Here is a 21,145-nt window from a genome sequence, read left to right on the forward strand (position 1 = left end):
GAAGGAAAAATTTGCCTGGTCCAGTACTGAGACACACTTTTTGTCCTGTGTAGCGTCATTGTATCTCGAGTTGCCTTGCTTAGATCAGTATGTGTCTGTATGTTTCCATAGCACCCACTCCTTAAGTAGCTGATTCACATGGCTTTTATGGACCAAATTATTGTTCCATGCTGCTCTTGCTTTTACTTGAGGGTACAGTGACTATTGGTGAGAAATTCTTGCTTGAATTCCAAAGAAGTAATGTGTTCTTCTGGAGGTCTGATAGATTATTTCTTTCAAGTTCACCTTGAATAACATAGTTAGAAGACAGCAGGTGAGCTTTATATGACAATAACCTAAGTCTCTTCATCATGAAAAATGGAATGAGGGAGTTGGGGTTGAAGAAAGGAGCTCTCCACTGTTCCAAAGCAAGTCCATACACTCTCTCCCAAATTAAGTATACAATCCTTTTAGTCCCAAACAGTGACTGATGAAGGGAAAACCATGCTAGCCATGCCAAGAAATAAGATACTTTGGTTAACAGCCCTGCTACTTAGAAGAGAGAGCTCCTGGCCGGGCGTGGTGGCTCATGCCTGTAATCTCAGGACTTTAGGATGCTGAGGCAGGCGGATCATGAGATCAGGAGATTGAAACCACGGTGAAACCCCGTCTCTACTAAAAATACAAAAAAATTAGCCGGGCATGGTGGCAGGGGCCTGTAGTCCCAGTGACTCGAGAGGCTGAGGCAGGAGAATGGCATGAACCGGGAGGCGGAGCTTGCAGTGAGCCGAGACTGCACCACTGCATTCCAGCCTCGGCGACAGAGTGAAACTCTGTCTCAAAAAAAAAAAAAAAAAAAAAAAAAAAAGAGCTCCCTCAACATAATGTCCTGACATTGGATAAGAGGAGAGGAAATGACTAAAGATAAATTCTTAGCATGCTACCAAGAGTAAAATTGGATGAGGACGGGAAGCCCTAGGTCAGATTGTTCACAATTTCTTGAAGTGTTGTGGTGGCCACGACTGGTACACATTACTAGGAGTTCTAATTTTCCTGGTCTGGGAAGGGCAAGCATTAGTTAGGTAAATGCTGGAATATCTGGTCCCAAAAGGCAGTGGCCACAGTAACTTCAATCCCTTGGTTACCTCAGAGGTAGCTGGCTGACATTCCTATCAAAATACCCAACTGATATAAGATGTAAACATTAAAATATAGGAGAAAAGGAGACACGTATTCATCCACTGGGGGTATAGGAACGAACAGAGGGTTGGTAAACATATGCTCCTTGTTATAAAGTAAAATCCTGGCTGGGTGAGGTGGCTCATGCCTGTAATCCCAGCGCTTTGGGAGACCGAGGTGGGTGGATCACTTGAGGTCAGGAGTTCGAGATCAGCCTGGCCAACATGGTGAAACCCCGTCTCTACTAAAAATACAAAAATTAGCCAGGCATGGTGGCGGGCACCTATAATCCCAGCTACTCGGGAGGCTGAGGCAGAAGAACTGCTTGAACCCAGGAGGCAGAGGCTGCAGTGAGCCAAGATCATATCACTGCACTCCAGCCTAGAAAACAGAGTGAGACTCCATCTCAGAAAAGAGAAAAAAAAAGAAAAAAAAAGTAAAATCCTGTAGGCAGAAACCAGTACTGATGATGATTTAATGTGATCTTGTTTCCCTCCTTTGACTTCACTCTACCTTGGAGTGTTAGTCACCCATCCCAATCCCAAACAACATGAAGGTGATGTCTCAGCCATCATTACTTTCTCTCTCCCCTAAACACACACACACACACACACACACACACACACACACACACACACATTAATGAAATACTCAGGACAACAGCAGACACAAAGTAGTCTTCATTTTTTCCACACATCGGAAACATTTTCAATTACAGTTCAACTTCTCTGAGGTCCACATCAAGTAGTAAAATACCAAGAGCACAGAAAAGCTGGGTTGGATGAATCTCTGCTAATGAGGCACTAAGGGAGAGGCTTCGCTCAACAATTCCACTAGACAAGCTGGAGGTCCATGCAGGTGCCTGAGAAAAAGAGTCATTTTGGCTTATGCCCTGAAGGAATTCTACTCTGCACTCTCTCCTCAGAGTGTGCCTATGAAGTGCCACTGTAAAGAGAGGTCCTTGCTGAATGGCCACTAGTAAAATCCTAACAGAGAGCTAATCTGTTTGGGGAGCAGCTTTTTTAATAGTGGGGATTTTCCTCTCAGCCAGAGCTTCTCACTGGAATTAAAAAGACCCCAGCCACACTGACAGTTGCAGGTTCCACATTAGTCAGACTGTTTCCTGGGAAGTACTCTTAGCTGGTAAGTTGTCATATCCTCTGATCAGTCAGGATATATTCTAGTGGGATTCTGGGCCTTCGGCTCAGTCCAGGAAAGCTCAGAAATGCATCAAGCAAATGAGCAGAGCTAGAAGGTCACTTTAGAGAGCCTAAAGTGTTTGAAGGCAAGTTATCCCAATCAACCTGGGTAAGAAAGGTGTGAATGGTATTTCTGACCCTTTCAACTATATAGTGGATACCCCCTGGTTCCAAACATAGTGGTAACTCTTAAGAAAATAAAACCTATTTGGGAGTTGCTCTTTCTTCTGATAGGCTTAACAGAAAAGTCAAGAAAATGTACTGATGGGTATCTCACCCATGAGCCTCATCCTTTCCTTCAATTTCATGGTTACTCTTGGCAACTCCCAACTCATCCTAAAATACCCAGGAAATAGAATCAGACAACACTTTGCCTTGCTTCAGTCTCAAGGGGTGGCTCTGGGTTCTCAACCCTGGTCCGAGGGTGCCGGTGGCAGCAGACACAGTGGAGGTAGTCTACTACATTATGGGCGAAGAGTGAGCGCAATGGATGCAAGTACTGGAAGAAAAGGAGCATGAAGCCAATGGAAATCAGATAAGCAATAATGAGCTGCAAGGCAATCAAGGAATGACAGTAATTCAGTAACACTTTCGCTCCAAAGAACTTAAAAACCAAGACCATGATCACATTCTCTACCAACCTCACACTATAGTGCAGGCCCATATGTCCCCAGTTCTGCCCTTTGTCGACGAGATCTCTGTCTGCCAACCTCAACTGCAAAGCTGACCAGCAAGAGAAGTTGATGCCAGCATAGAGGATGGTGACAGAAATCAGGACCACCAGAGTGCCGACCCGGCTGAAGTTTTTCTCAATGTTATTGGGCATCTGGGCACCACTCTTCCAGAACTTAATCCAGGGCTCAAAGAGGATGATCAGGAAGTTGAGCACTAGGAAGGGCACAGCCTTCAACTTCAAAGTGGCTGAGAAGAGTACTAGAATCAGGAGGCGGGAAGTGATCTCCAATGTCCGCCAGATGGTGATGCAAAGGACTTCTAGTGGCCCAAGGCGAATCTTGTAGTCATCATACTTGATCTGGATAGCCAACATATTGCAAAGGGTAGCCCCATAGGTGACAGATACCAGGGAAAATACCATTAGCACAACTGTTAAAAAAAAAAAAAACAGGCAATCAGTCAATGTTGGTAATGAAGGCTGTACTTTATAACCCAGAGGTCCAGAGAGATGACAGGTGAGACTTGAGAGCTCCAGTTAAGAGCAAATGCAAATATCATCACAGCTATGTAAACAAATAGCATGCATTTGAATAGACTTTCTCCAAAGGCGGCATATAAATGGCCAACAGGTATATGAAAAGGTGTTCAACATCACTAATCATCACAAAAATGCAAATCAAAACACAATGAGCTATCACCTCACAGCTGTTAGAATGGCTATTATTAAAAAAAAAAAAAAGTGTTGGTGGGGATGTGAGAAAAAAGACCCTTGTACACTGTTTGTGGGAACATAAATTGATACAGCCATTATGGAAAACAGTATGGAGGTTCTCCAAAAAAATTAAAAACAAATGGCCAAGTGATCAAATAATCCCACTGCTGGCTGTATACCTAAAGAAAATCAGTATCTCGAAGAGATATCTGCACTCCCATGTTCATTGTAGTATTATTCTCAATAGCCCAGCTATGGAAACAAACTCAGTATCTGTTGACAGATGAATGGATAAAGAAAATCTGGTGTGTGTGTATGAATATTATTCAACCATAAAATTAAGGACACCCTGCCATCTGTGACAACACAGATGAACCTAGAGGACATTATGCTAAGTGAAATGAGCTAGACACATAAAGAAAAATACTGCATTGTCTTACTTATATGTGGAATCTAAAAAAGTTGAACTCCTAGAAACAGAGTAGAATGTGTGGTTACCAGGGGATGGGGCCTTAGGGAAATGGAAGGATTTTGATCAAAGGCTACAAACTTAGAGTTATAAGATGAATAAGTTTCAGAGCTCTAATGTACAACATGATGACTATAGTTGGCAATAATGTATTGTGTACTTGAAATTTTTAAAGAGAGTAGATCTTAAGTTTTACCACACACACATATACACACACACACACGTACAAAAATGGTAACTATGTGAGGTGATGAATGTGTTAGTTTGGTTGTGGTAATCATTTCACAATGTGTACATACATCAAAACATCACATTGTACACCTTGAATACATACAATAAAACAAAATAGATGCACAAAAAATTGAAAAAATGAACCAAAATATCTTTTTTGTGTGTGATAGTCTTATATCAGTTTTAGAAATCTTTTTCTCTACATTGCTCTATTTTCTAAATTTCCCATGATGAACATATACTGTAACACTTTAATAATCATATAAATATACAAAATAAACTTCCTTAAAAAGCGTGGGTCTTAGAACATTGAGAAGTCACTAACATGAGAAGAGTACATATAAAGGTATCAGGCAGACTTTGCTGATGAAGCAGGCTTTGGAACAAACATTGAATAAGGCAGAAAGAACTCTATCTGAAAAAATCCAGTCTTGGGAGACTCATAGAGAATGCCCTTGCTAATAGAAGTCCCTTCTTTGATGTATATTTTCTTCAAGGAACTAACATTGTTTGAGTATTTCTATAACACTTAACTTCAGTGATGTGTCAAAATGTGTATTGAAAATTCCATAAAGGCAGGAGGGACCATGTCTATTTTGCTCACTGCTGTATTCCAGAGCCTAATATATTACCTGGAACATAACAGGTGCTCAGTAAATGTTTGTGGAATTAATGAAGACTTCTGAGATTAGAGAGGTGCATAAAATACCTAATTAGGCTGGGCGTGGTGACTCATGCCTGTTATCCCAGCACATTGGGAGGCCAACACAGATGGATCACCTGAGGTCAGGAGTTCGAGACCAGCCTGGCCAACATGATGAAACCCCATCTCCACTAAAAATACAAGTATTAGTCAGGTGTGGTGGTGTGCACCTGTAATCCCAGCTACCTAGGACACTGAAGCAGGAGAATTGTTTGAACCCGGGAGGCAGAGGTTACAGTGGGCCGAGATTACACACTGTGACCCAGCCTGGGCAACAGAGTGAGACTCTGTCTCAAAAAGAAAAAAAAAATTACCTGGGCATGATGGCATGCCTGTAATCCCAGCTGCTCAGGAGGCTGAGGCACGAGAATCACTTGAACCCAGGAGGCAGAGGTTGCAGTGAGTTGAGATCGCCCCACTGCACTCCAGCCTGGGCGCCAGAGTGAGATTCCGTCTCAAAAAGAAAAAATAAATAAATAAATAAAACTAATTAGAAATCCTTGGTTCCAGCCAGGCACACGGTGGCTCACACCTGTAATCCCAGCACTTTGGGAGGCTGAGATGGGTGGATCACCTGAGGTCAGGAGTTCAAGATCAGCCTGACCAACATGGTAAAACCTGGTCTCTACTAAGAATACAAAAATTAGCCAGGCGTGGTGGTGCATGCCTATAAAGAGGAAGAGAAGAAAGGAAAGGAAAGGAAAGGAAAGGAAAGGAAAGGAAAGGAAAGGAAAGGAACAGAGAGGAGAGGAGAGGAGACAAGAGGAGGAAAGAAGGAAAGAAAGAAAGAAAGAAAGAAAGAAAAGAAAGAAAGAAAGGAAGGAAGGAAGGAAAGAAGGAAGGAAGGAGAGAGAGAAAGAAAGAAAGGGAGGAAAGGAAGAAGGGAAGAAGAGAGAGAAAGAAAGAAAGAGAGAGCGAGAGAGAAAAAGGGAGGAAGGGAAGAAGAGAGAGAGAAAGAAAGAGGAAGGGAAGAGGAAGAAAGAAAAGGAGAAAGAAAGAAGAAAAAGAAAGAAAGAGGAAGGGAGGAAGGGAAGAAGAGAGAGAGAGAAAGAAAGAGAAAGAAAGAAAGAAAGAAAGAAAGAAGGAAGGAAGGAAGGAAGGAAGGAAGGAAGGAAGGAAGGAAGGAAGGAAGGAAGGAGAGGGCCGGGCACGGTGGCTCAAGCCTGTAATCCCAGCACTTTGGGAGGCCGAGACGGGCGGATCACGAGGTCAGGAGATCGAGACCATCCTGGCTAACACGGTGAAATCCTGTCTCTACTAAAAAATACAAAAAAAAACTAGCCGGCGAGGTGGCGGGCGCCTGTAGTCCAGCTACCCGGAGGCTGAGGCAGGAGAATGGCGTAAACCCGGGAGGCGGAGCTTGCAGTGAGCTGAGATCTGGCCACTGCACTCCAGCCTGGGCGACAGAGTGAGACTCTGTCTCAAAAAAAAAAAAAAGAAAGAAAGAAAGAAAAGAAAGAAAGAGAGAGAGAGAGAGAGAGAGAAAGAAAAAGAAAGAAAGAAAGAAAGAAAGAGGCCGGGCGCGGTGGCTCAAGCCTGTAATCCCAGCACTTCGGGAGGCCGAGACGGGCGGATCACGAGGTCAGGAGATCGAGACCATCCTGGCTAATACGGTGAAACCCTGTCTCTACTTAAAAATACAAAAAACTAGCCGGGGGACAAGGCGGGCGCCTGTAGTCCCAGCTACTCGGGAGGCTGAGGCAGGAGGATGGCGTAAACCCGGGAGGCGGAGCTTGCAGTGAGCTGAGATCTGGCCACTGCACTCCAGCCTGGGTGGCAGAGCGAGACTCCGTCTCAAAAAAAAAAAAAAAAAAAAAAAAAAAAGAAAGAAAGAAAGAAAGAAGAAAGAAAGAAAAAGAAAAAGAAAGAAAGAAAGAGAATCAATCCTTGGTTCAGCTGTATGGGAACTTTTGGAAGTCACTGAATATCTATGTGCCTCAGTTCTCAAGTCACTGAGATACTCTAGAGTTGCTCACATTTGTCATCAACAATGTCAATTCATTACCCCCATATGTTAGGAATCTGAATTTGCAGCAGAGTGGTTCAAAAAATTCAAAACCCTGTTGCCTCACCCATGACATCCATGGAACCATATGTTAGAGTAGTGGCCCTAAAGAGCCAGGATGCTCCCTAACCTACCTAAGCCTCAACTATAGATGACACAGGTGGCCCTTTCCTTTTCTTTCTTTATATCAAAGGATGCTGATTACTAAGAAAAATCCAGTGCTCTCAAGAGAACTGGGAGGGCTGAGGAATACTCATCCAAAAGAAAAGCTGGAGCTTTCTGTTCCTATTAAAACACTTGATCTAGGGAAAAGGTGGCCATAGCGATGTCAACTTAATCTTTTACTTTTCATGGAGGAAAAGTTAAGATGTCTCCCAGGTAAACCCAAAAGGAAGCACAGCTCTGTTTCTAAGTTCTTCAGTTTTAAGTAGAGTGTTGGAATCTCAGAGACTGGAATGGAGACTCTCGAAGTGGTGACACTTGCTTTCTCAACCATTCTCAGTCCCATCCTCAAGAGCTGATGCACCTTATAGAACTGGGAATGTCAGAGCACACATTCAGCTGTGTGGCGATGCTTTCCGTTACATTAGAACTCATTTATTGATTAGTAGTGTAACGGAAGGAAAAAAAACCTGATGCTTCCAATAAATGTCAAAACATTTTCAATCTGTGTCCCTACAAATAGACTCATGCCATAAAAGAACAAAATACACAGGCTCTGGAAGCAAACACCCTGAATTCCAATCCAATCTTTGCTTACGGGACCTTGGGGGAATATACTTAAACTCTCAGTGTGTCTGTTTCTTCATCTGTAAAATGAGAATAATAATTATCTCATAGGTTGTGGTAAAGATTAAATAAACATTTACATGTAAAGGGCTTAGAGAAATGCTTAGAACCGAGTAAATTCTATATTTTAGCTGTGTTCTTCTTTCTTTTTCTTCCTTCTTCCCTTATTCTTTCTTGTCCTTTTTCTCCTCCTCCCCCTCCTCCTCTTTCTTCCTATTCTTTGTCATCTTCATCATCCCCGTGTTTCCAAAAGTATGGTAGGTGGGTTTACTTTACCTGGATACTATCCTGGTACTTAGAAAATCAGGTCATTTTAAAACTGATAGAACATCTGAAAGTAAGCCTTATAAAAATGTAAGACTCATAGCAAGAAAACTATACAACTTTACTGAAGAAAATGATACAATTTTACTGAGGTACATTTTAAAAAATTAATAAAATGGAGAGATTTATCATTTCACAATATGAAATCCATCAATCCTATAAACATGTAAATTCCCCCCAAATAATCTAAGCAATTTGATACCAATCTCAATCAGAATCTCAATGAAATGTTTTTTTCTTTTGCTGTTATTATTTTGCTTTGTTTTTTTAGGAGGAATTTAAAAACTGATCTTGAAAATTAATCTACTTAGAAGATTGGGGAAAATTGTTCTACCAGATGAGAGATGTGATAGGCCTTTGTAAGAAAGGCACAAAATCTAAAAGCAATAAAGAATTTGAATACATAAAAATGTAATACTTCAGAATGCCAGAAGATACTACAAAGTGTATTGTGGATATTAAATATATCACACACATATTACATGTACAACATGTATATACATATTTAAAACGTGTGTATGTACAAACAAAAAATATACAAATATATGCGTACATACTCATTCACAGCAGAGAAAGGATTAATAACGAGAATAAGCAAATAGCTCCTAAAACTTAACATGAAAAAGACAACTCACTAGAAAAAGCGAGTAAAATATATAAACAAGCAATTCACAGAACACACAATGACCAAACACAAAAAGATGCTCAGCTTCATTCATAACCAAAGAAAGCCAATATTTTAAAAGTCAATTATTTTATAATTACACAAATAAATAATATTGAGTTTAAGATATGAAGAAACAGAAACAGGCACATTTGTATACTGTTGGTGAAAGTATAAATTCATATACCTTTTTGGGAGAGTTATTTGGCAATATCAATAAAATTTTAAACATACCTATCCTTCCACTCAGCAATTCTACTGCTACAAATTTATCCTACAAAGTCTCATTCGAGGACACATGCATTTATAAAGATGTTTACTGTGGCATAATTTGTAATTAGAAAAAACTTTTTTGTGAAAAATTAAAATTTGTGAGACTGACATAGGGCTCCTGCTGCCCCTCTTTCTTCCACAGTGTGAGGTCCTTAATCATGGCCTCCAAACATCTGCAGAAGTAAAGCATCATGGGAACTTAACTAAAGCTGTCCTGGGAAGAGAGGTTGTAATGAGGGGAAAAAATAACTTGAGGAGGTTGTGCTATCTTTTTTTTTCTTTTTCTTTTTTGAGACAATCAATAGAATCCTATCAATAGAAAATTAGGAGAATAAGAATAGTCTAATTCATATAAAGGAAACCCATATTATTGTTTATTATTGTGATACATGCATATATAATAACTTGAGAAAAGATGTACTGGCATATCGTACTTTTGAAAAAGACTTTGTTGACAGAATGTTTCATACAGTCCATTTTTGGGCAAAAACATATACAATATATGTTGCATGTATGTTTGTGTTTACATAGTAAAAATAAGTCCAGAAGGATATATACTGGATAATTAACAGAGGTTATCTTTGGGGAGTGAGATTACATTTCCTATTTTATATCTATTCTGTATGGTTTTTAATTTTTACTATAACCATGTCTGACTTTTGTAATTAAAAAAAAATAAAGACCAAAACTAGTAATGCATGATCAAGAAAAAAAAATTTCAAACCATACAGAAGAATTTAAAAAAGTAAGACTGCTGACTTTTCATTCCCACTCCGCAGAGGTAGTTTCAGAGGTAGTTTCTTGCATGGTTTTCCAGAAATTTTCTGTGCATATACAATTACTTATACGTCAATCTGTGCATGTATTACTTTTGTAATGTACTCCTTTATTTATTTATTTATGAATGAATGAATGAATGAATGAATGAATGAATGAATGAATGAGACGGGAGTCTCCCTCTGTCGCCAAGGCTGGAGTGCAGTGGTGCAATCTCGGCTCACTGCAAACTCCAACTCCCAGGTTCAAGCAATTCTCCTACTTCAGCCTCCCGAGTAGCTAGGATTACAGGCACCTGCCACCACGAGTAGCTAATTTTTTTTTTTTTTTTTTTGAGACAGTCTCACTCTGTTGCCCAGGTTGGAGTGCAACAGCAAGATCAGGGCTCCATGTTCAAATGGTTCTCGTGCATCAGCCTCCCAAGTAGCTGGGATTATAAGCATCCGCCACCATGCCTGGCTAATTTTTTTTTTTTTTTTTTTGAGGCGGAGTCTCGCTCTGTCGCCCGGACTGGAGTGCAGTGGCCGGATCTCAGCTCACTGCAAACTCTGCCTCCTGGGTTTACGCCATTCTCCTGCCTCAGCCTCCCGAGTAGCTGGGACTACAGGCACCCGCCACCTCGCCCGGCTAGTTTTTGTATTTTTAGTAGAGACGGGGTTTCACCGTGTTAGCCAGGATGGTCTCCATCTCCTGACCTCGTGATCCGCCGTCTCGGCCTCCCAAAGTGCTGGGATTACAGGCTTGAGCCACCGCGCCCGGCCTAATTTTTGTATTTTTAGTAGAGACAGGGTTTTGCCATGTTGGCCAGACTGGTCTCAACCTCCTGACCTCAGGTGATCCACCTACCTCAGCCTCCCACAGTGCTGGGATTACAGGCACCAGCCACCATGCCCAGCCTTGATTTTTTAAAAATATTTTTAGTAGGCCGGCGCGGTGGCTCGTCTGTAATCCCAGCACTTTGGGAGGCCGAGACGGGCGGATCACGAGGTCGGGAGATCGAGACCATCCTGGCTAACACGGTGAAACCCCGTCTCTACTAAAAAATACAAAAAACTAGCCGGCGAGGTGGCGGGCGCCTGTAGTCCCAGCTACCCGGAGGCTGAGGCAGGAGAATGGCGTAAACCTGGGAGGCGGAGCTTGCAGTGAGCTGAGATCTGGCCACTGCACTCCAGCCTGGGCGACAGAGCGAGACTCCGTCTCAAAAAAAAAATTTTTTTTTAGTAGAAATGGGGTTTCACCATGTTGGCCAGGATGGTTTTGAACTCCTGACTTCAAGTGATTTACCTGCCTCGGCCTCCCAAAGTGCTAGGATTACAGACGTGAGCCACCACGCACAGCTGTAATGTACACCTATTTTTATTAGATGATTTAAAGGAAAAGCATCATCATTTCTAAAGAGTATTCTCCTCAAACTACTATGTATGTATGTGAAAAGCTTCAAGACCAATAGAACTTCAAGAACAATTCTTAGTGAGGAAAAAAGACAAAAGAGGGCAAATTTCCTCCTTACCTTATTTGAGACATGAGACTTTGCTAAACAGGGCTAGAACCTAATAATTAGGAAATGGTCCAAAGCTGTACCCACACCTATACCAGCGCCTGCCCAAGCAGATGAAGCACATCTCAGGCTGTTAAAATTCATTAACAACAATTTATCTCAACTTTGAAAACACTGACTCACATTTCATCCACTGCTAGAAGTCGTACTCATTTCAGGATCCCTTTTTTACAAGTGGGAAATTAGGTCAGTGATTGCTTTTTAACTTCCTCCAAAGATCACAGTGAAGGTCAGAACCTGGACCAGGCCTCACTCTCATTAGTATTCACCCCACACTCCTTTTCTTTCTCTCCACTGGCATTAGCAGAAATGATTCAATCATTGGTTCCCAAATGTGGCTGATCAAAATCAACTGGGGTAACTTTTAGAAATACATATTCCTGCCCCAGCCACACTCTAAGATTGATTTAAGTCTGGGGAGCAAATATAATTTCAAAAAGAAGCTCATCACATGATTCTGATGATCAGTACTAGTTGTGAACCTCTTATTAAAGACTGCCATCCTTAAACAAACAAAACAACTAACAGCATAATTCAAACATTTTGGGCAAGGGAAAATATCCTACTAACAGCTGGTATTATTGGCTTCTTCTGGGCCCAGAGAAGGCTTATCTGTGACATTTTTAGTCTAAACAGCTTACCTGTTTAAGAAATCTGGCAGGCTTGAGATGTCTCACTCCACAAGTTCTTTGACAATCTCCCAGTGCTGTCCAATAGAACTTTCTGTGATGATGGGAATTATACCTGTGCCATCCAATACAGTAGTTGCTAGCCACGCATGGCTACTGAGAACTTGAAATGTAGCTAGTATCAATGGGCAAGTTTTTAATTTTATTTAATTTTAAGTTAAATAGCCACATGAAGCTAGTGGCCAGTATATTAGACAGCTTGGGTCTAGACTTCTAAGACCCTTGATTTAACTGGAGCCCTCCCCTCTCCTGACCCCACTCACCTCTACCCAGGGGAACCTCTGCAGAGATCAGGCTCACATAGAGCTGATAGGTCAGCTGGGGCACTGAGCCCAGGAAGGCTTGGATCTGTGACATACGTTTGTAGGCATTGCGGTGCATAGCCAGGGTCCGGATGGAGTGGCCCACCTCCCATTCTATCAGCACCTCCTCGCCATCTATTAGCATCTTCTTTCGGGTGAGGCTGACATAGGGCTCCTCCTGCTCCTCTTTCTTCCACAGTGTGAGGTACTTAATCATGGCCTCCAAACATCTGCAGAAGTAAAGCATCATGCGAACTTAACTAAAGCTGTCCTGGGAAGGGAGGTTGTAATGAGGGGAAAAAAATAACTTGGGGAGGCTGTGCTACTTTATTTTATTTTGTTTTGTTTTATTTTATTTTATTTTTGAGACAAGGTCTTACTCTGTCACCCTGGCTAGAGTGCAGTGGCACAATCATGATTCATTGCAGCCTTGACCTCCTGGTCTCAAGCGATCCTCCCATCTCAGCCTTCTGAGTAGCTAGGACTACAGGCATATGCCACCATGCCAGCTATTTTTAATCTGTGTAGAGATGAGAGCATGTTTCCCAGACTGGTCTCGAACCCCTGGGCTCAAGAAATCCTACTGCCTTGACCCAAAGTGCTGGGATCCTAAAGTGCTGGGATCACACGTGTGGGACACCATGGCCGGCCTGCACTACTTTTTTGTCTTTTTCTCTCTCCTGCTCTGATCATTTCTCATAAGTCAAAGGGTAGATCATGCCTTCTACAAGTTACATGAATCGAAATCCTTTTTTGTCCAGTCATTGACTATCCTAAGAACACCATTTCAGAAGTACTTGTTTGAGGACTTGAGGAATTGTTTTGTCTTTTTAAGAATAGGCCTATGGCAGGTAGAAAAGTGCCTTGAACACAGAGGTATTAAGTCAATACTGTTTTCCTAGCGAAATGATGAAGGTTCCAAAAGGCCTGTTTTCTTACCTCAAATTCGTGAGGTAAAGCATTCCTCACTCAAAGCATTCAGCTCCATAACCAAGGTTTCAGATTCTGCTTTTTCTTTAATTTAATTTAATTTAATTTAATTTTGAGACAGAGTCTTGCTCTGTCACCCAGGCTGGAGTGCAGTGGCACGATCTCGGCTCACTGTAACCTCTGCCTCCTGGGTTCAAGTGATTCTCCTGCCTCAGCCTCCTGAGTAGCTGGGATTACAGGCACGTGCCACCACGTCTGGCTAAGTTTTTTGTTTTTGTTTTTGTTTTTGTTTTTGTATTTTTAGTAGAGATGGGTTTTCACCATATTGGCCAGGCTGGTCTTGAACTCCTGACCTCAGGTGATCCACCCGCCTCAGCCTCCCAAAGTGCTGGGAGGCTGGCACCTGGCCAGATTCTGCTTTTTCAAGAAAGGGCTCATAACTATATCTCAGCCAAAAAGTCTTGGGAGAGATCAGGGAAAAAAAAATATCTCATATACACAGGAAGCAATGAAAGCAACAAAGGTACTTAAAAGACGACAACTCAAACCTGAATGAACTACATATCTAGGCCCTCAAAAGATCACTGTAATAGTTACTTTTTGTGCCTCTTGACCTGTTTGTGGACAGAAGCCTTTTAAACTGGATTCTTTCTTTACAAAGAGAAAGTCCTTATGAAAGTCTATCATCCTTGGAATAAGGGTAAGATGACATTTCCTGCTATGCCCCCCCATCTCCCCCATACAAATCAGAAGTCTATAGCAGTTCTGATGTGGTAAGTGGAAGAGAAGCAACTAGAACATCTTGTTCTGGAACACCTGAGTTACCACTTCCCTACTCACCTTGAACGAATAAAAACTGTGGACTACTTATGACTAGTAAGAACATTTGTAGTGGACATTAAGGCATCTTGCCTAATAGACTGAGGTCAAGGGTTGTATTTTTCTTGTTTACAGCTCTTATCACTTAGTGGGTATTTGAGAAATATTTGCTGAGTAAATGAAAGAATAAGAAGGGAGAAAATGATACAGGGTAAGCAATTATGGGAGGAGAGGATAATAATAACAGCAATGAAATTTAACAGAAAAGTAGACCAAAGACAAGCCCGGAGGTTGATATGCTCTCTAGCCTTTAGTTCCTGATAAGGAAAAGTTGGAACATATGCTGACTGCCAGTCTCCATAGATCACCCTAAGATTGATGCATGTGTACCACTCTGAAGCATGTAGCTTGAAATTTTCACCTTCTAGGGACAAACTCTAAGACCTGGGAAAAAAGATGCAAAGAAAGAACAGAGAAGAAAAAGCAACACTTTTTTCTGATTCTTGTTCTGCATAAGTGCATTTTCAATGAAAAATTTTATATTTTAATCCAAACCCATCAGTACTATTGCTAAATTGGAGAACAGTATTGGAGAAGGTGGTGGCATGAAATGTTCCATTTACATTTACATAAATGTTCCGTTTCTATTCTCAAGGCTATTTTCTGGTTTAAGCAAGGGTGTTTGCCCATTTATAAGCTTCAGTAAATTAGAGTACATTTTCATTTCAGAAGTATGCTTGCATTTCATGTAAGGCACCCAGACCCTACAAGCACTTTCATGTGCCTGATAGCACTAATCAAGTTCCTACCTATCTAACAAGTAATTGGCCTTGAAAATAAACAAATCCAGAGTATAATTTATGAGTTTTTAATGATCTTTTCTCTGCTGTGGGCTTAGCTGCCTGAGTTATAAATGCTTCCCAATCATTTCTAGTGAAAGCTAAACAACAAAAATGAAAAACAGTACTCAACACTCCACACAGAGGGTTCACAAAGCAAACAAAGGAAGTCAAAAAGAGGGGAGGGTGCAGCTGGGTACTTTCTGAAATTTGTATCTTGAGAGTTTTCGATTGGTTAACTCAATATATTGCATTTGAAAAAGGAGGGACGAATGGTTTGTTTGCTCCTCTAGTGACATCTTTAAATTTCTTGGTTTCAAGGTCAAGATGAGGTCTTCCTTTTACAGCTTAACTTCAAAGATTTAGAACCGTAAAGGACCTTTAGATTACCCAGTCCAAAGATGCATATAGGCCAGCTGAGTTATATCTGACCAATAGATGGTTTGGTCCATCCTGTGTTGTTGTTGTTGTTGCTTTAATCAGCTGTGACAATTTAAAATCATGACATTTCATGTAAAAATCCTGTCTTTGGAGCATCTCCTGAAAACTTAGTGGATCTGGCAATACTGGGTCTGAATTCCAACATGGAAACAATGGGCCAGGGCTCTAGAGGGGCTACCTCCTTCAGGCAGGTCATGAAGATTTCAGATCACCATGGTATCCACTACTCCTCAGTATTTCTCTAACACTGAGACTTTGTTTTCATTTATCATCACATACAAGGCTACTGTTTTTTCTTATACTAGGCCTGCTTCATTCATTTATGATACCTGCCTGGTCCCTGCAAGCGTTTGAGTTTGAGACCCATGATTTAGACTAACCCATTTGCTTTACAGATGAGAGAACTGTATATGCCTTCCTGTGAAGGCATCTTCAGAGATTTTACCAAGAACACACAACCAGTCAATGACAGAGGGAAGACTAGACTCCAAATCTCCTGAATTTCAGGCCACTGTTTCTGTTGATATCCCATATTCTCTCTGATGGAGCCTAATCAATTCCTCCCCACTTAAAAATGTATTGATAAAAAAAATTCTGGCTTTATTGAGGTATAAATGACAAATAAAAATTATATATATGTACACATATGAAATTTTATAAAGGAGTGAGTTCCATCCTTAATCTAATGATGAAGTATCTTCCCATTGCAACACTCTGGCCCATATTCCTCGGCTGACTGCAGTTGTCTACCTCTCTTGCAATCAAGACAAACGTGGTCCATTCCTTACTCCTGAACTCATAAATTTTGCAACATCTCTCTACCTTTAAAACCCCATAGCATCCAGATGAGACTGTTGACAGAGATGCCTGTCTTCCTAGGATTAAGTACATTCTCTCCACTTGAAGGCAATCTGAATGGAAATACTTGATACTACTAAATTGTGCTACTGCATCCACATAGAGAGATGAACTGTCTTCCTTTGTCCCCTCCTAACTTTGTATCTTTATTGCAGAAATATACAAAGAGATAAACAGGAGACTGATAAACCAACAGAGAATGAACTACATTGAGTTGGGGTACCAGATTACCACAGATGGTTTAAAATATTTTCCAGATGTCAAATTACTTTGAAAATTTGAAAATGGCAGTAGCACCAGCCCAAGCAGCTCAGGGTAAAGAAACTCTTATCCAATTTACAAAGCATCCAAAAGGTAGAGTCAAAATTACACTCAGGCCAGGCACGGTGGCTCACTTTGGGAGGCTGAGGCAGGAAGATCACTTGAGCCCAGTCCACATAACGAGACCCCATCTCTACAATTTTTTGTTTATTTGTTTTTTGAGATGGAGTCTCATTCTATCGCCCAGGCTGGAGTGCAGTGGCACCCATCTTGGCTCACTGCAACCTCCACCTTTCGGGTTCAAGTGATTCTCCTGCCTCAGCCACCAGAGTAGCTGGGATTACAGATGTGCGCCACCACTCCCAGCTGATTTTTAGTAGAGATGGGGTTTCACCATGTTGGCCAGGCTGGTCTTGAACTCCTGACCTCAGGTGATCCACCCGCCTCGGCCTCCCAAAGTGCTGGGATTACACGTGTGAGTCACCATACCTGGTCTAGAATTTTTTTAAAAAAATTAACCAGGCATGGTGAGGCATGCCTTTGGTCCCAGCTACTTGGAGGCTGAGGTGGGAGGATCGCTTGATCCCAGGAGATCAAGGCTGCAGTGAGCCAGGATCGCACCACTGCACTGTAGCCTGGGAGACAGAGCAAGACCTTGTCTTAGAAAAAAAAAATTAAAAAAATAAAATTACACACTCTGCAGCTATGGCCTTCATGCACAGGGTGATCACGTCTTGTTGTTCCCATACTAGTTTACACAACCCAAATCCAGACAGCAAACATTCTCTAATAAAGTCTTGTTAATAGTATCGTTCATTGTTTTGGAACACAGGTACATACCACATGTTCATCATGGTGGCATTTGAGATTTCAGATAAGTTTTTTGGATGGTAGACAGGGAGAGTGGGAGGAAATGAGAGAATTGATTAGAGCCATAGTAGCCATCTTGTAAATCTTTCATCTTTCTCTGCCCAAGTCTGGGGTGGGGTTTGGGGGGTAAAGAAAAGATTTAAAAGTTGCTCACCTGATAACAGGTCCCAAGAGGATTAGATGCATAAATAATGATAGCGGTTTATCTTTGGCTAGATCTCTGTGAACAAAAATGAGGGTCAACTGGACCATAATGGATGAAAACATAAAGAAAGAAAAGGTGTATGTCATCCAGTAAGTTTCACTATTCTTTCGATAGATTCTAACCATGTACAAAGCAGATGCAGCCTCCCCACAGTACAAAAAGGTGGAGAAAAGGATGCTAAATGGAAAAGTAAATCGGGGGTTGGTTCCACGGATGACATCTTCCTGCAGAGATGAAACCGGATCCACATTTGGCTCCTCAGGAATTTCATAAACTCTGTCCATTGTTGAGGTTCTTTCTGAATGTTGTGGTCTGGTGTTCATAGCACCCTCCCATCCATCCCCAAGAGAACCCTGTAGCCGCTGCAGTCCAAGTATAGGTGAGGAGAGCTCTGTCAAGTCCCGTTTGGGAACAGAGATTCACTAGTTAGAGCAAGAAACCGCTCTCTTCTAGACTCGGATTCGACTTGGAGTCTGGGATGGAAAACCCTGGAGTACCACTTTGAACTCGACTCTTGATTGGCCCAGGATTCCAATCGTCAACATACTTGCTGTAAAACTTGAACAAGACAAAAGCAAGCATCCCAGCGCCCCATCCAGAGTCCAACTCCAGGGACGTGAAGAGTCATGAGAACAGTGGCTTCCGTGGCAGCTCCTTTTGCAGCCCCTCAGGCAGAGGGTAGCCAATCTGTTGGGGGCACCGACACTCAACAGCTCCTCACAAAGAGTGCTGACCAGTGTGTTCTCTCAAGTCAGCGAGAGCTGAGCCAGGGCAGAAGAGGGGGCGCAGCCGGGATTCAGTTCAGTGCCTAGGTATCCTAGCTATTGCTAGGCTGTAGCTATCAGCTCGCCCGCTCACCTGCGCGCTCTCAGGACCTTTGCTGAGTCCAGGGTTCTCAGGATAGCTCCTCGGATTCCCCAGCCCCGCCCCCAAGACCGCCTGGCCCGGGACTGGAGTATTGTCACCACCCTGTCTCCGAGAGCAGTGTTGAGGGAAAGAAGCAGAGCGCGCTCGCTCTACAGGATCAAGAAAAGGCTGGAGGGGCTGCTTCTCCTTGGAGAAACTTTACTAGTGAGAGGCACGACGTGCGGGTCGCCAACCTGGCTGGACAGATGTCGCCAAACTCTTGGACGCCGTCTGCTGCCAGGGTCCTGCCTGGCCTGCGATTCCAGCTGCGAGAGGCCGGCAGCTTCAAAAACTAAGGCACCGGGACGGCGGGGGCGGGCGAGATGGGCGGGACGGCTGGGGCCAAACAAAACCAGCCAGAGAGTTCCCGGGCAGGCGGCCAGCCGGGGGATGCTCCTTGAGGAGTGGCGGGACAAAAGGGGCTTGGGCCGCTCTTTAGAAGCACTTCTGACCACGACCTCCAGACCCAGGCGGAAGCCACAGCTTTACTCTTCCCTAAGAGCAGCAGGCGCCCACTTCTACCCCGCCCTCCCTAACTAGTTAAGTAACTTGCTCTAACACTCATTCTACCCACGCGGTTAGGCAGGTGTGGTCTCCCTCGGCCGCAGGGTTGAACCTCCCTAGGTCCTATTGCCCTCCAGATAATATCATGCGAGGGGGAACCTGGGAGGAATTGGGCCAGAGTTTTCAGCGAGGGAAGATGGAACAGGATAAAGGTCAAGACTCAAGGTCAGCCCACAGACACTGAAAGCTCATATTTTATGTCTTGATTTCTCCACTTGCAAAATGAGGTCAGGATAGGAGCTTTAGAAAGAACTTACAGGTCTTTGGTTGAAAGGTTATGAAGAGGTGCCAAATTCTAAACAGACTGGCAAAGAGCCAAGAGAGAGCTGTTAGTAAAAACTGAGAGGGGTGTCTTAAAGAGCTTTGCAAATTACCTGTATTCTTAAGTGTAATCCTCCGCTACCTCACTGAGCTTTTGTTTGCATGTCTTCATTTGCATAATTCTAAACCTCAGAGAAAAAGAGAAAACATCTGCCTCCTGGTAATAATATAAATGTAGGCCAGGCACAGTGGCTCACGCCTGTAATCCCAGCACTTTGGGAGGCTGAGGCCGGCAGATCACTTGAGGTCAGGAGTTTGAGACCAGTCTGGCCAACATGTTGAAACCCCATCTCTACTAAAACTACAAAAATCAGCCGGGTGTGGTGGTGCATGACTGTAATCCCAGCTACTCAGGAGGCTGAGGCAGGAGAATCACTTGAACCCGGAAGGCAGAGGTTGCAGTGAGCTGAGATTGCGCCACTGCACTCCAGTCTGGGCAACAGAGCAAGACTACGTCTTACTACTACTAATAATAATGTAGCAGAGCCTGTGCCAATCTCCTTTTGCTGCAGGAAGTCAGTAAAACAAATCCATGTGAGGAGTGGCCAAGTAGCAGCCACCAAAATGATGGCCTCCAGGTAGTCCTGTCTTATGTTGTTTTTTAAGGTTTCCATGATTGCTGCCTCCTTTCCCCAGGGCTGATTCAGGGACAGATTCAACATCTAAAGGTTGTCGCATTCTGAAGCAGACTCCCCATCTTGGTCTGCACCTATGCCAGCATCTAGGCTAGGAGGCTGCTCCTTTCTCCTTTCCATTTCATGAAGGAAGTCAACACTATTGAGAACAACTTCAGAGAGTGTTCTTTATCTTATTAGTTGGGACATTCCAACTGGGACAGGGTTCTCCAGCACCAGTATATGGTGCAGAACCTCTTGGGGCTGCTCTAGTTACCTGTTCACAAGGTGAATCTCAGGCAAGGTGACCAATTAATCCCATTTCACTGGGAGAGGGGGAGTTGGTCCCCCTAACATGGGAGAGTCAGCTGGGCACGGTGGCTCACGCCTGTAATCCCAGCATTTTGGGAAGCCAAGGCGGGTGAATCGCCTGAGGTCAGGAGTTTGAGAGCAGCCTGACCAACATGGTGAAATCCCATCTCTACTAAAAATTCAAAAGTAGCTGGACATGGTGGTGGGCACCTGTAATCCCAGCTACTCAGGAGACTGAGGCAGGAGAACCCCTTGAACCCAGGAGGCAGAGGTTGCAGTGAGCTAAGATAGCACCATTGCACTCCAGCCTGGGTGACAAGAGTGAAAACTCCATTTCAAAAAAATAAAAATTAAAAATAAAAAAAAAAACATGGGAGAGTAAAGCTACGAAGAAGAATGTAGAATCCCAACATTTACCTTTTAGCCTTTCCTCTTCTTCTCCATGCCCTTCTCTCTCCCCAAATACAAAAATTTACAATGCCTTCCTACTTTGTTCCAAAATGACTCCTTCTGTCTGTCATTCAAGGCTCTGTATAATCATCACACTTCCCTCTCGGATTTTATTGCCCACACTACCCCTACCACAAGGCCAGCCGGTTTTCTCACTACTCCTATTTGCCTTGCTCACTCCCACCTCTCTGGCTTGTTGATGCAATTTACAACCCCCTTCACCCTTT

General features: G+C 42.9%; 1 protein-coding gene and 1 pseudogene across 1 annotated transcript; both read right to left on the minus strand.

Moving 5' to 3' along the window:
* LOC117085185 overlaps nucleotides 1-12,607 on the minus strand; it is a 38,917-nt pseudogene extending 26,310 nt beyond the window's left edge.
* On the minus strand, nucleotides 1,824-19,226 carry XKRX (XK related X-linked). The gene is made up of 3 exons (XM_033213757.1): nucleotides 17,701-19,226; nucleotides 12,490-12,758; nucleotides 1,824-3,461 (listed from the first exon to the last, which is right to left on the minus strand). Exons 1-3 carry the CDS (start codon nucleotides 18,072-18,074, stop codon nucleotides 2,716-2,718), a joined length of 1,389 nt encoding a protein of 462 aa, XP_033069648.1. The 5' UTR covers nucleotides 18,075-19,226; the 3' UTR covers nucleotides 1,824-2,715.
* Between the last annotated feature and the right edge of the window lie 1,919 nt (nucleotides 19,227-21,145).

This window comes from Trachypithecus francoisi, unplaced genomic scaffold, assembly GCF_009764315.1.
Source record: "Trachypithecus francoisi isolate TF-2019V2 unplaced genomic scaffold, Tfra_2.0 Contig00054, whole genome shotgun sequence".
Classification (NCBI taxonomy): Eukaryota; Metazoa; Chordata; class Mammalia; order Primates; family Cercopithecidae; genus Trachypithecus; species Trachypithecus francoisi.